Raw genomic sequence first — 13,250 nt, forward strand, 5'->3', positions numbered from 1 at the left:
AAAACGTGCACGTTTGGGAAACCCTGCTATAGAGCAGTAGCAGTGCTTGGGTAACCCCCCTCTCCCTCCAAAAGAAGCCAAATTACAACCTGTGTTGTGGTAATTGTGTTGTTTGCCTGTAACCTGTTAATTCATATGCCTTGCGAAAGTGATATATATATATATATATATAGGTCTAAAGGCAGAGACAATAAGAAGACAGTGGCAGAATAAATTCAACCATACCTTTTTTGTTTTATAAAAAAAACTGATAGCAACCTCTGTCCAGTGCAGTCCACAAAGCATATTGCATGTACAGTAACAGACCGTTACAGGACCTACAGCGGGGTCAAGCCAGTAAATGTTTCCGACATTTTCGGACCACTAAACAACTATTGATTTAGAACCACAAAGAGTTACCACAAGTCGCAAAGAAAACAACAGGAGCTGCCTCCACTATTCCAGCAACATTTCAAATTCAACATCAAATCACCTATGCTTAGTCTAATACCAAAAACAATTTAGTACAATCAACGTAAGCTAAATATGATGTGGCTGTCCATGGTTCTGACTTGTGTGTGGGCATTGGTGCAAGTAGAAAAACATGTTGACTCACCCAACTTGTAGAGACACTCCAATGCCAGCCTCCTCTCTTTCATGTTGACAAAACACTATCACTCTATCATACAGTATAATACACATTTTTATTGTTTGTTGTCCTAGGCTACCTGGCTAAAATGCTTGCTCGCTAGCCTAACTTCCATTCATGGGCAACGTTGGCTAGTTAACATTAGCCTTTTAGGCCTACATCTACAGTTAGCTACATATGGAACTTCCATCCAATTAGGCCGGTCACAACAATGGATCAGAATCGCCGTAATAGTCATTGCCCAGTATGGAGAATTAAGTAAAACCACAAGTCCAAATCCCTAGCTCCATCTGTAGCTAATTTTGGACAGGGACAATTTTAGCTAGCTAGCTAGCTAGCCACCGGAGGACAGCAACACAACGAGATGCAGCTATTCAAGTTAATGCCATATGCTCTCAATGGGATTTGTTATTTTGCACATTTTATGTCAAGGGAGGCCAAATGCTCGCTGGCTTCCCTTACTTTAAATTCTACGGGCGGCAACAATGTCATACTCGTTTGAGCCAGACAGCATCAGATGGGTTGTCTCTATACTTGTAGGCCGAGGGGCGCTGTATCGCTTGCTCAGATGATTTCTCCTGTGAGATACATTCAGCCTTTTGCAAATTGAGGGAAAATTATGAAACACAGAGAGACAGTAGAGATTTTTTTTTTTGTTGTCCATTTTTTGGGAAGCCTGTTGGCATCCATGAATACATGCCGCTGCCATTAGAGGACCATAGTATAAGTTATACCCATAAAACCTTGCGGTCAAACAAGGAAATGGTTCCAATAATTTTTCCACCATTCATTTTCCCATTAAGGATTTTAGAAACACTTAATATAAGGGCTGAGTTTCATGTAGGCTTACCCTGGCATGACATTTTGATAGCCGTGTAAATCTCTCAAGGACAAGGTGACTTAAAAATATATCTGCCTGTATTTACCCACCTAAAATGAAATGCTTATTAATTGCTAATATGCCAATCATAAAGCACTACAAATTCCATGAATATCTGTATGAGACTGCCGAAGGTAAGAATCTCTGGATTAACTATGTAATGTTAGCTAAATGTAGTGAAGAATAAATTGGCAACATTTCTTTAAATGGAAAATTCTGTGAACTGTCTTGAGCATGTTTTAAACTGACACGATATCTGTTAGCAAAGGTGTCAGCTAGAGATGATGTGCAGGAGCTTGCAGGGATTTGTAGTTTTGCATGATGATCTACTTTGATGCTAATTAGATTTTTTAAAATCTGAGAGTAAATAGAGACGAATGTATTGATAAACTTGTAAATTGGACAAGGTGACTTATCAAAATGTCACGCCAGGGTAAGCCAACACGAAACACAGCTCTTATTAAGTGTTTCTAAAATCACCTATGGGAAAAAATGTTGGTGGTGGTTGAAAAACATTTGGAACCATTTCCCTGTTTGACCACTAGGTTTTATGGGTATTATGACACCTCCACTGTGGGTCTCTATACTGCTATAGAGAGTTTCTAATAAAATAATTCCCTACAAACCTCATTCCAGTACCATGTTTCCCTATCAATTTCAAAATAAGAATTAAATCGCATATGCCCTAATCTCATCCACTCATAACTTCTCCCTTCTATTCCCATTACATGATAGTACAGATTTCCTTGTAATATAAAAAATCTCTACCTTACTTTCACCCCATTGCCTCTGCCAACAATCAAACACATTTTTTAAATCACTGACCACGTCTACATGCACACCAATATTCAGTTTTTATTCGGGATACTCAAGTATTCTGCTTTTGAGTTGACACATTTAAATCATCATATCCCATTTACAATAACACAAAGGCTTGTATCCCGGTTATGAGAAACCCGGATAAAATGCCTGGGTTATGCTAATCTCAGAGGGGTCTCTTCAAACTGGTTAAGAGTGTACGACTTGTTTACTTCTGTTTAGGAGGGTAATTAACCCATTATTAACTTGTCATTTGAAACAGGCTTGTGTAAACCTAGTCTAGAAAAAGGACAGTTGAATATTTACCCTACTGAGGTGATGTACACTGAACAAAAATATAAACGCAACATGTAAAGTGTTGGTCTCATATTTCATGAGCTGAAGTAAAAGAGAAGAGAAATGTTCCGTGCACACAAAAAGCTAACTTTGCTTACACCCCTGTCGGTGAGCATTTCTCCCTTGCCAAGAGAATCCATCCACCTGACAGGTGTGGCATATCAAGAAGCACAGGTGCACCTTATGCTGGGTACACTAAAATGTGCAGTATCGTCACGCAACACAATGCCACCGATGTCTCATGTTGAGGGAGCATGCTATGCCAGCACACCAAACAACAAGTCTGAATCATGTGAGAATACCCAGATGCTCAACTGAGGGATTTCGTCATCCAAAACAACTCTTACCCCAAGACACTTCACATGACTATAATACAGCTCAAGGAACACTGCTAAAATTTCTCCCCATTGTGGACACACCTATGTCTAGGGAGGATACTCCGGAAGCAGAAGCTCTTGTAACATAGTTTGATCTTCAAGCGCCTCTCCTTCCTTGATGTGAATGGTCTGGTGCTTCTTCACATAGTTCGCCTCAGTAAAACGCTTCCCACATGTGGGGCAGGCGTATGGCTTGTCGGCGTACATCCTAATGCTCAGCCTCCCAAATTGTGACCCGATGACACCAGAGGAGGTAGAAGCAGGAGCCACCACCCTCAGGTGGTTACTCTCTGAGCTGCCTCCTCTAGCCATTGTTTGGGTGTTGTTGGGCTGTTTGCTGTGTTATAGGCTAGGTACCTCTTGTGGTGAACGCCCATCCTGGCCCTGTCTGCATTGGTGTGGTAAGCCTGAGGTAAGGAGAAGACAGACTTCCTGAAAGACTACCATCAGGGGAGTCTCACACCACTCTCTGTGATGGCTGAAGCCCAGGGTGACCTGCTCTGCTCATCATAGATACTTTATCATAGGTCTGTCTCTATCAGCCCCAGGTCCTGCTCCATCCCTGCACTGAGACTGTGAAGAGAAGGGTCTAGGCTGCAGACTGGATCCCTGACGGGAGCCTCGGTCTCTCTGATGACCACCAGGACTGCGGTTGTTCAGTCCACCTGTCCACTGGTTGTGTTCTGTGTGGTGGTGGAAACTGTCAGTCGTGGTTCGGTCCCGGTTCCGACTCAGGAAGGAAGATCGAAGGCTTCTTTCTGTTCCAGGGTCCTGATCCGTGGCCAGGGTTTGTAACCAGCCACTTCAGAGGTCCAGTCTCTCCCGATAGCAACACAGGATATCAGCAGGTCCTCATGGACTGCAGACTGCAAACAAATTGTACAGAAGAGCATATAAGAAACTATACTGCTCAAAAAAATAAAGGGAACACTTAAACACCACAATGTAACTCCAAGTCAATCACACTTCTGTGAAATCAAACTGTCCACTTAGGAAGCAACACTGATTGACAATACATTTCACATGCTGTTATGCAAATGGAATAGACAACAGGTGGAAATTATAGGCAATTAGCAAGACACCCCCAATTAAGGAGTGGTTCTGCAGGTGGTGGCCACAGAGCACTTCTCAGTTCCTATGCTTCCTGGCGGATGTTTTGGTCACTTTTGAATGCTGGCGGTACTTTCACTCTAGTGGTAGCATGAGACGGAGTCTACAACCCACACAAGTGGCTCAGGTAGTGCAGCTCATCCAGGATGGCACATCAATGCGAGCTGTGGCAAGAAGGTTTGCTGTGTCTGTCAGCGTAGTGTCCAGAGCATGGAGGCGCTACCAGGAGACGTGGAGGAGGCCGTAGGAGGGCAACAACCCAGCAGCAGGACCGCTACCTCCGCCTTTGTGCAAGGAGGAGCAGGAAGAGCACTGCCAGAGCCCTGCAAAATGACCTCCAGCAGACCACAAATGTGCATGTGTCTGCTCAAACGGTCAGAAACAGACTCCATGAGGGTGGTATGAGGGCCCGACGTCCACAGGTGGGGGTTGTGCTTACAGCCCAACACCGTGCAGGACGTTTGGCATTTGCCAGAGAACACCAAGATTGGCAAATTTGCCACTGGCGCCCTGTGCTCTTCACAGATGAAAGCAGGTTCACACTGAGCACGTGACAGACGTGACAGAGTCTGGAGACGCCGTGGAGAACGTTCTGCTGCCTGCATTATCCTCCAGCATGACCGGTTTGGCGGTGGGTCAGTCATGGTGTGGGGTGGCATTTCTTTGGGGGGCTGCACAGCCCTCCATGTGCTCGCCAGAGGTAGCCTGACTGCCATTAGGTACCGAGATGAGATCCTCAGACCCCTTGTGAGACCATATGCTGGTGCGGTTGGCCCTGGGTTCCTCCTAATGCAAGACAATGCTAGACCTCATGTGGCTGGAGTGTGTCAGCAGTCCCTGCAAGAGGAAGGCATTGATGCCATGGACTGGCCCGCCCGTTCCCCAGACCTGAATCCAATTGAGCACATCTGGGACATCATGTCTCGCTCCATCCACCAACGCCACGTTGCACCACATACTGTCCAGGAGTTGGCGGATGCTTTAGTCCAGGTCTGGGAGGAGATCCCTCAGGAGACCATCCGCCACCTCATCAGGAGCATGCCCAGGCGTTGTAGGGAGGTCATACAGGCACGTGGAGGCCACACACACTACTACATCAAAGTTGGATCAGCCTGTAGTGTGGTTTTCCACTTTAATTTTGAGTGTCACTCCAAATCCAGACCTCCATGGGTTGATAAATTTGATTTCCATTGATAATTTTTGTGTGATTTTGTTGTCAGCACATTCAACTATGTAAAGAAAAAAGTATTTAATAAGAATATTTCATTCATTCAGATCTAGGATGTGTTATTTTAGTGTTCCCCTTATTTTTTTTGCAGTGTATATATATATATATATATATATATATATATATATATATATAGATATATATATATATATATATTTTTTTTTTATGTTCTCTAAATAAGCTTTGTTGTACAATTTAAAAGGTCAAATACACTTCATTTAAAACAGCCTGCAATAATCTATTGAATTCAGAGCGTGTGAAGTTATACCTAGGCTGAATATAAGCCTTCCACAATCATAAGAACCACTAATACTTTTCATTATTTTATCAAAATAGTTTAATCCGATTTTTTGCAATAATCACTTATCTGGCTTCAAGTCTGTCTATGAAAATGCCCTTTTGTTACATATTTAACACAGCATGATGCAAATTCACTAATAATGTAGCAGGTATTGTAGAAAATGAACACCGGTCTCAAACAAGCTCTCTAGCACAAGCCCACGTGCTAGTGAGTAGCCAGCTACTATTTATATTTCAAGTTTAGCCAACTTGGATCTAGGTATAATTTCACATGCTCTGAATTCAGCTAACAAGGCAAAACAGTTGGGATTGTTATGAACACACCCTTCTGTCCGTCTCCAACTGTTTGAACAGTCTGTCCACCTTGTTCAGATGTTGAGGTCAAGTGGCCTACCTTATTTCTCAGAATGACAAGTTGCCAATTCCTTATATAAATTGTTTTATGCTTATTCCACATCCAGAAAACACAGACTAAACAGCTAGTAAAACAATCTTTATTTGACAAAAATGCTGCTAGCGATACGTGGTACCGTAATATGCGCATGACAAACTGAGCATACATTACCCAGAATGAATGTTCATTGGTACATCCGTTTTTTGGCAGTGTCTGGTATGGTTCTAAAGGTTACCTTCTCCTCTATAACAGTAAAATAATGTCTCCATGTGTTTCGGTGTCCATATGACCGATTCTGTTGGACCAAACCTCAAATGCAAAATAGCGAGTTGAAACCGTTTGTCAGAGAGGAAGAAGTGATCTCTCATCTTTATTGTTGTGAGTGATAGGGGGAGGGGCTTGGGAGATAGAGACAAAGCGAGAGGTTTCACTCTCGTCATAATCTGTCCAAAATAAGCCCAATGCCGTTCTGCCTTTGGGGCGACTCCCCCCCCCCCCCCCCCCCCCCCCCCATTGTTAGGGCAGGGAGACATGAGCATATCGTCGTTATATACCGATCTCTGATGTAAATGGGAAGGTGCACAGCACAGAAGGAACGAACGAAACCAAAAAGACAACATGAGAACAAGGGGACATAAACGCTCAGAAAAACACAAAAAAATCAATATTCCAAATGCGATACAGGCATTTGGAATATCGCACAAAAACATGAAGTCGAATTAATCAAATGAATTCAATATATCGCCCAGCCCTAATTGATAGGCAATGCAATTGGTATAGATTTGACAGCCTTATTCTAACCGGTTTATCAAAACAATGTGCAATACATTGGGCCATTACATTAGTAGGTAGCTATATTGCTATAAAAGTATTGGTCCACATTATAGCTAGTGTCCAATACTGATACAGGCAAGAGTTGCTTGCCTTGGGTCCCAACAAAAAGCTTTAGGCCCAAATGTTATATTGGTTGTCTAGTAGCCAGCTAGTGGGGATACTTGTAAACTTTACAGCTAGCTAGATTATTCCTGCTGTTGTTTACTTAGCTAGCCAGGTAGCTATCGAGTGGAATTGTAACTTTTATGTTAAAGAGTGGAATGCATTTTCTGCTGGTGTATCCTTAGGTATCTCCTCTCAGAGAACCTCTTCACGCAGTGATTACAGGCGAATGGCCTTTCTCCCGTGTGGACCCTTTGGTGCCTCTTCAGGTCACCAGCCTGGGCGAAGCGCATATGACACTCAGTACAGCTGAAGGGTTTCACCCCTGTGTGGACCCTCTGGTGCCGCTTCAGGTTGCCAGCCTCAGCAAAGCGCATGTGACATTGGGTACAGCTGAAGGGTTTCTCCCCTGTGTGGACCCTCTGGTGGATCTCCACCTTCTGGGGGCAGCTGAAGCCTTTGTTACAGAACATGCAGAGGAACCGTTTCTCTTTACTATTGCCTGATGTTGCTCCCCTTCCCTGAGCCTGGGCTCTAGCCCTGTCGTTTGAGTTCAATACCTGATCGAAAAGGACGCGGCTGTGTGAATCGGAAGGCCGCATCAACGTGGACACTGGGTTGCGATCCGTGAGGTCGTTTAAAGGGGAGTGGGTTGCAACATTTGGATTAGTCTCTAAGCTTTCCCTGTAATCTAAGAAATCTCTGCCCTGTGAGAGTCCATTTCCTAAGTGAGTATCTGCATTCCATGTGGGAGGAACGTCGCCCTCCACTTTCACCTCATCTACCACTATAACCTCCCCTTTCTTATCTAGGCACCCTTCAGAGTATACACTACTACTGTACTGGTTCCAGTCCCCTCTAGACAGATCAGTCTGTGTCTCTAAATCCAAGGGAATGTTGCCAGGGTCCATCTTTGTAGAGTAAGAACAAGACGGATCATTGCCAGTTTCTAACACGTCACCTGCGTCTGGATGGGAATGAACTGTCCTCAGGCTTGGGTTACCGTAAAGTAAATACTCTGAGCTGAGAGCAGGATGACAGCCCAGAGGTCCAAGCCCCAGTCTCTCTGGGCTCTCTGGTCTCTGTGTTACGGTTAAAGTCTCTGTGTCGGTCTCTGACTTGCGGATGCCGTTCAGCGTTCCACTGACCTCTGTGACGCTGCCTCTGGTACTGGGCTGCGTGGTGGCGGTGGGGTTTGCCGTGGCTAAAGAGGGCGCTCCAGTCTGGACGTCTCTGCTGTGCCGTTGGTTCTCCTCTTCTTCAGACCTCTCCTGCTTGACTCCAAGACCAGCAGTCTCTGCATCTGCAGCCTGACACAAGAAGAGAGGAGGTTGTTACTGGTAACTAGTTGTATTGGATAACAATGCCGTAGGGAAGTCTCACAAGCTCCCCTATGGCAGATAAATGAGGATGTACATGTAAGCATGTGAATAGCTGAGGGAAGCCTTTCTGAAATAAACAGGCCATATTTCATTTACATAGTAACACATTTTCAATGCAACACTATTACACTAACCTCTATAACGATAACGTGCTGGGTTGAGGATCCACTCCCCTCATCAACAGTGATTGGTTGGTCATCTCTCCATGTATTGTGTCCCACTGGCTTCACAAAGCTCCTGTGGCCTCCAGTTAGATGTCCTTCACCTGAGAGAGTGATTGGGGGGGAAAGAGGTGCTTAGGTGAACTACTGTGATTGATCAACGCTATATTGTGCACTATTGACACTGTCTAGAATTGGTAAGGATGTAAGGTAACACTTATTATAACTACTTTATGTACTACTTATTGATTGATGTAGGCTGATTATGTTCCATGTACCACATTGTTTGCAATTAGTAAATAATAAGAAATACAGTAAATCAGGGATCTGGTTACAATATGCTATTGTATCTTTGGCATGGTAGTTAAGTAATCAGGGGAATTATTGCATTCTATCCAAAAACTGACCAAGACCCAATTACGCAGCCTCTGCCTTTTTTCTGCAAAATGTACCTCTTGTCATTCCTCTGTATCGGTCGAGGATCTTGACACTACTGGGACGACTGGCGAGGACGCGCTCTCGCGTTGTCCTCTCTGTGCGCTCCCGTGCCACCTTCATTTCCAGTAGTTTCCTTCGTAAAGCCCTGTTTTCTTTCTGGCTTTGAGTTATTTCTAAACGAAACACTGCATAGTCGTCGTCTACGAGTTTACAGATCTCTGCCACGGCTGCATTCGCTAGCACCTCCATGATGGAGGCTATTTGAGTGTGAAAAACCACACAGTTTGCCATTGTTAGCTGCTAACTAACCTGCATAAATAACGTCTATCAACCAAGTCCTGTCGCCAACGCGAATTAAACACTATATGGGGTAAGTATGTGATGCTGTGCAGTTAAATTAGTCATTTTTTAACATCGAAATAACAACAATAAAACACTAACGTGGAAATTGTTCTTGGTCACTGTTCACTTCCGTTAATTATTCGTGTGAGTTTCCGGCAGACTAGTTGTGTTGCGTATTGCTGCCTTTCACAGGTCGGAGTGTGAATTGCACATTGTCAGATTTTTTTTTTTTAAATCGCACCTCCACCTAACTCTACACATAAACAAACACACCACCCGTATCCCACTACTTTAGCCTTACCAGATACTACAACAGCCTGGGAGGATGGAACCCTTCTCTTAAAACCAACTGTAGATCTTCTGCAAAGAGGAAACTCTTACACCCAAAAATGTCTGTCCTGCTGCCACTGCCACATATATTTTCCGCGATTTAAGCCCCATCAGTGCAGTACAATTTAATTACCATAGCAATAAACGCAAGAAATCCTACCTTACTTAAACTCATCCTGTGGATTTCTCTCTTCAGGCCTACTCCCCGGGGGGCTCCTAGGTCTTAAACTCTCGGCAGTATTCTGCCTTCTCCCTACAGTTAGCAGCTGTTAGCTCTGCCCACGACTGGCTCATGTGAACTACAATCCCGACGCGTTTGTTTTAACGTTAAGAAACGTCAATACTCATCGCTTGCGATACGGCCTTTAAACATACAATTATCATTCATTGGGAATTATATAAACATTCAACTGTCGTTAACAAATGACCAGCAATCTAAATCAGAGTAGATTTTTCATCAGTATGAAACAAATCATCTTGTTGATACTGAGCATACTCCCATTGGTCAGCATGGTGGAAATAACTATTTCCATCCCCATAACACCACCTGTAGGAACTCAAATTAGCATATCTTGTTGGACAAATCCAGGTAGTGAATCCCGGTTTAAGTCAAATGTATTGCATTGGTGCCCAATCAACATGACCCAGAACAAGCATCATGATTCCACTACTTATAAGGCCACTCCTATAGACTCTATGTGCCATTAGCACCATACGTGCTATGGTTCCTGAGAATTATCATTATCATCAAAAATGTAATTTGGTAATGGATATACCAAATTGATATAGGATCAGTTCCACTCTCCGGATCAGAGTTCACCCTCTCATTCACCAATCAATCCGTCAGTTTTAAAAATCATTCAATTTCCAAATCAGAATCAAAACCCAATTAATTATCCAACCCAAATTTAGAATGACATTGTTCAGTGATTAAAACCCTCAATTTGGCATACACCAACATTGGCAGAATGTACATTTATATTAACATACAGTATAATGAACCCATAATTCTAGTATTAACATTCTTATCATGCATATAATTACAGATCAGTATCTTAGTGCATTCTTAATCTCATTTACTATACATGTAGCAGTGTGTAGACCTCTACAATCAACCTGATACCCAAAATAAACAATTTTAGACAAATCTAAATCAATTATGGGCACAGTTAACCCCCCCCCCCTTCAGGCACTGATTCTCCTGGTGTCTCTTCATTGGTTCTTTTTCAGATAGCTTCATATTTCAAAGTGGATGGCCCATGATAATGTCTCACCTGGGCCGCCACCACCTTTACCACCCATTATGTCTTGTCCATTTGTCAACCAGCATACCAGCAACATGAAAGAAGTTTGGAACAGATCTCCCTTCATGCTCACTCTACGTCGACTCCTGTCACACTCCTGAGAGAAAAGACACAAGAGAAAAAACAGTTGATAGCTTCGGTCGGATGCTGTACACCGGTTGGTGGCTCAGGTCTCTCGGGTAGAAGTGGTGCGGACAGGGCCATATTGAACGCCTTTGTCGCACTTCTTCAGCGGGTAGAGGGGGTTTTGAGGTTCACACCGTCCTCGGCCGAATTATCCCCGCCCATGCATCAAGACACCATCTGACATCACTTTTCATGATAACCAAGAGAGAGAGAGAGAGAGAGAGAGAGGACAGATCAGAACAACAGTTTAGTTGAGTTCATTTCTGATTCAGGAAATCCAGACAAGCATTGACTATATGACAAATTATTACTTTTACCAATTATTTTTAATACAAATCTCTAAACACATGTCAAAGAGAATAACAACACATTCTGCTGAAACAAATGTTTTCAGATTGGCTTATACTCCCCATCACACTGTCAACGTCATCGCAGAGCCACAGGATCAGGACTTTAGATCTCTAACCCATCGTGAGAAATCCCAACAATCCAGCAGATCAAATCTAGTGAGATTTGTATCGAAACAAAACAGAACATACAGCACAACAATACACTTCTACATATCACTCAATACACTCCTACATATCACTCAAGGTGTGTAAACTTCAAACCTAAACCTCAGAGGACTGGTAAATTCCCCCATTTTGACACGACTCGTTCAAAAAAAAACAAATTGAATAAGAATCACTACCATTTAATAATTCCATAAAGAAAAACATTGTACCCATACGATCATAGGAAAATAGTCTTAATACAGCCTACCCTTAGTCAAAGGCAACGCCCTCTCCCTCTTCCCATTGGTCCAAATCACAAATATGGCTATGAACTACATCATAATGATCAGTATTACAAATGACCTTCAAATCATCATCTGAATGGCTTTCCATTGAGGGCGATCAAACCACAGTGGAAAGTCAGGACAGAGGTCATACAAACCCTTCAAAGAAGTGTGTCTTACTATATTTGACTAATTAATGAAAAAGTCAAACATTTCATACATTTCGTATCCCAGGTTTACAATGAGTTTCCAGTACATTTCTATTCAAAATAATTCACGTGTTTAATTAAAAAAGACTTCAGAAAATTGAGTGTGTGTGTGCGCCCCTTTAAGATACCTCGGCACTAACCCATATTCATAACCAGTAAATTGTGTGTGTGTGTGTGTGTGGTAAACCATATGGCAAAAACAAACAAAAATTGCCAGGCCTTATAAAGTTGGGTAGATTTATACTTATAAAACTGCCGAATTTCACTAACTGTTCTCCTAAGACCGTAGCCTTAGAAAACATTTCAAAAAGAGAGAGAAAATGACTCCCCCCATTCTCCTGGAAAAGAAAGTGTTAATTTCTCAGCGTACCTATAACCCCTTTCCGTAACCTAATCATTGCAACCTGTTGCATTCATTTTGTAATAATATAAACCTGTTGTTTAACAAATCTAGAACCTTCAAAAAGTTGCAACAGTCAAAACTAACAGCAATCCACTTTAATGACTGGACACTGTTCGGAAACAGATTATCGTTTGAAATGAAATTACCTTCCTGCTCAAATTCACTGGTGTTAAACTATAGAATTGAGTAATGAATGATAACAAAATGGTGCCAAAGCATATCTCCCATACAACTTAGTCATATCTCTACACCAAACTAACCCACTGTGTCCCTTACAGCCTGATATAGCCCAGCGAGCACCACACGCTTTCACCAGCGGACTAAAACAGGGCATTCGTAGTCTACCCGAAAAAAAAAACACTAATAACATATTTCCATTCAAATGATTAGAAGGCGCTGTTTTCATTTCAGTCTACCCAAACAATACGACTCTATATTTTGAATACCAACCTCTGCTTCACACCTATTAAACATCTAGTATTTTAAGATGAACCTGTAATGCGTCAAATGTATAAAATACATAAAATATATAATATCAGCCAATTCTCAAGCATATATTCAATACATATCCATAGTTGAATTTCAATCAGAATCCCAGATTTGAGTCAATACCGTAGACCCAATGCTATTGATATAACAAAGTGAATCCCGCAAATAACCCAATTACAATGGTTTGTCGTCTTAACATCTGGCACATAACGACACAATTTCCAGAAAATAGCCTTAAAGTTCCTCCAAGTGTTTCTCCGCAGAGATTTTCACATGCGCA

At 42.5% G+C, this 13,250-nt stretch overlaps 1 protein-coding gene across 1 annotated transcript; it reads right to left on the bottom strand.

The window, feature by feature from the left end:
• Positions 1-6,160: 6,160 nt before the first annotated feature.
• On the bottom strand, positions 6,161-9,464 carry LOC139374849 (uncharacterized). The gene is made up of 3 exons (XM_071116001.1): positions 9,004-9,464; positions 8,525-8,655; positions 6,161-8,318 (listed from the first exon to the last, which is right to left on the bottom strand). Exons 1-3 carry the CDS (start codon positions 9,278-9,280, stop codon positions 7,155-7,157), a joined length of 1,572 nt encoding a protein of 523 aa, XP_070972102.1. The 5' UTR covers positions 9,281-9,464; the 3' UTR covers positions 6,161-7,154.
• Positions 9,465-13,250: the final 3,786 nt, after the last annotated feature.

This window comes from Oncorhynchus clarkii, chromosome 19 (genome assembly GCF_045791955.1).
Source record: "Oncorhynchus clarkii lewisi isolate Uvic-CL-2024 chromosome 19, UVic_Ocla_1.0, whole genome shotgun sequence".
NCBI lineage: Eukaryota > Metazoa > Chordata > Actinopteri > Salmoniformes > Salmonidae > Oncorhynchus > Oncorhynchus clarkii.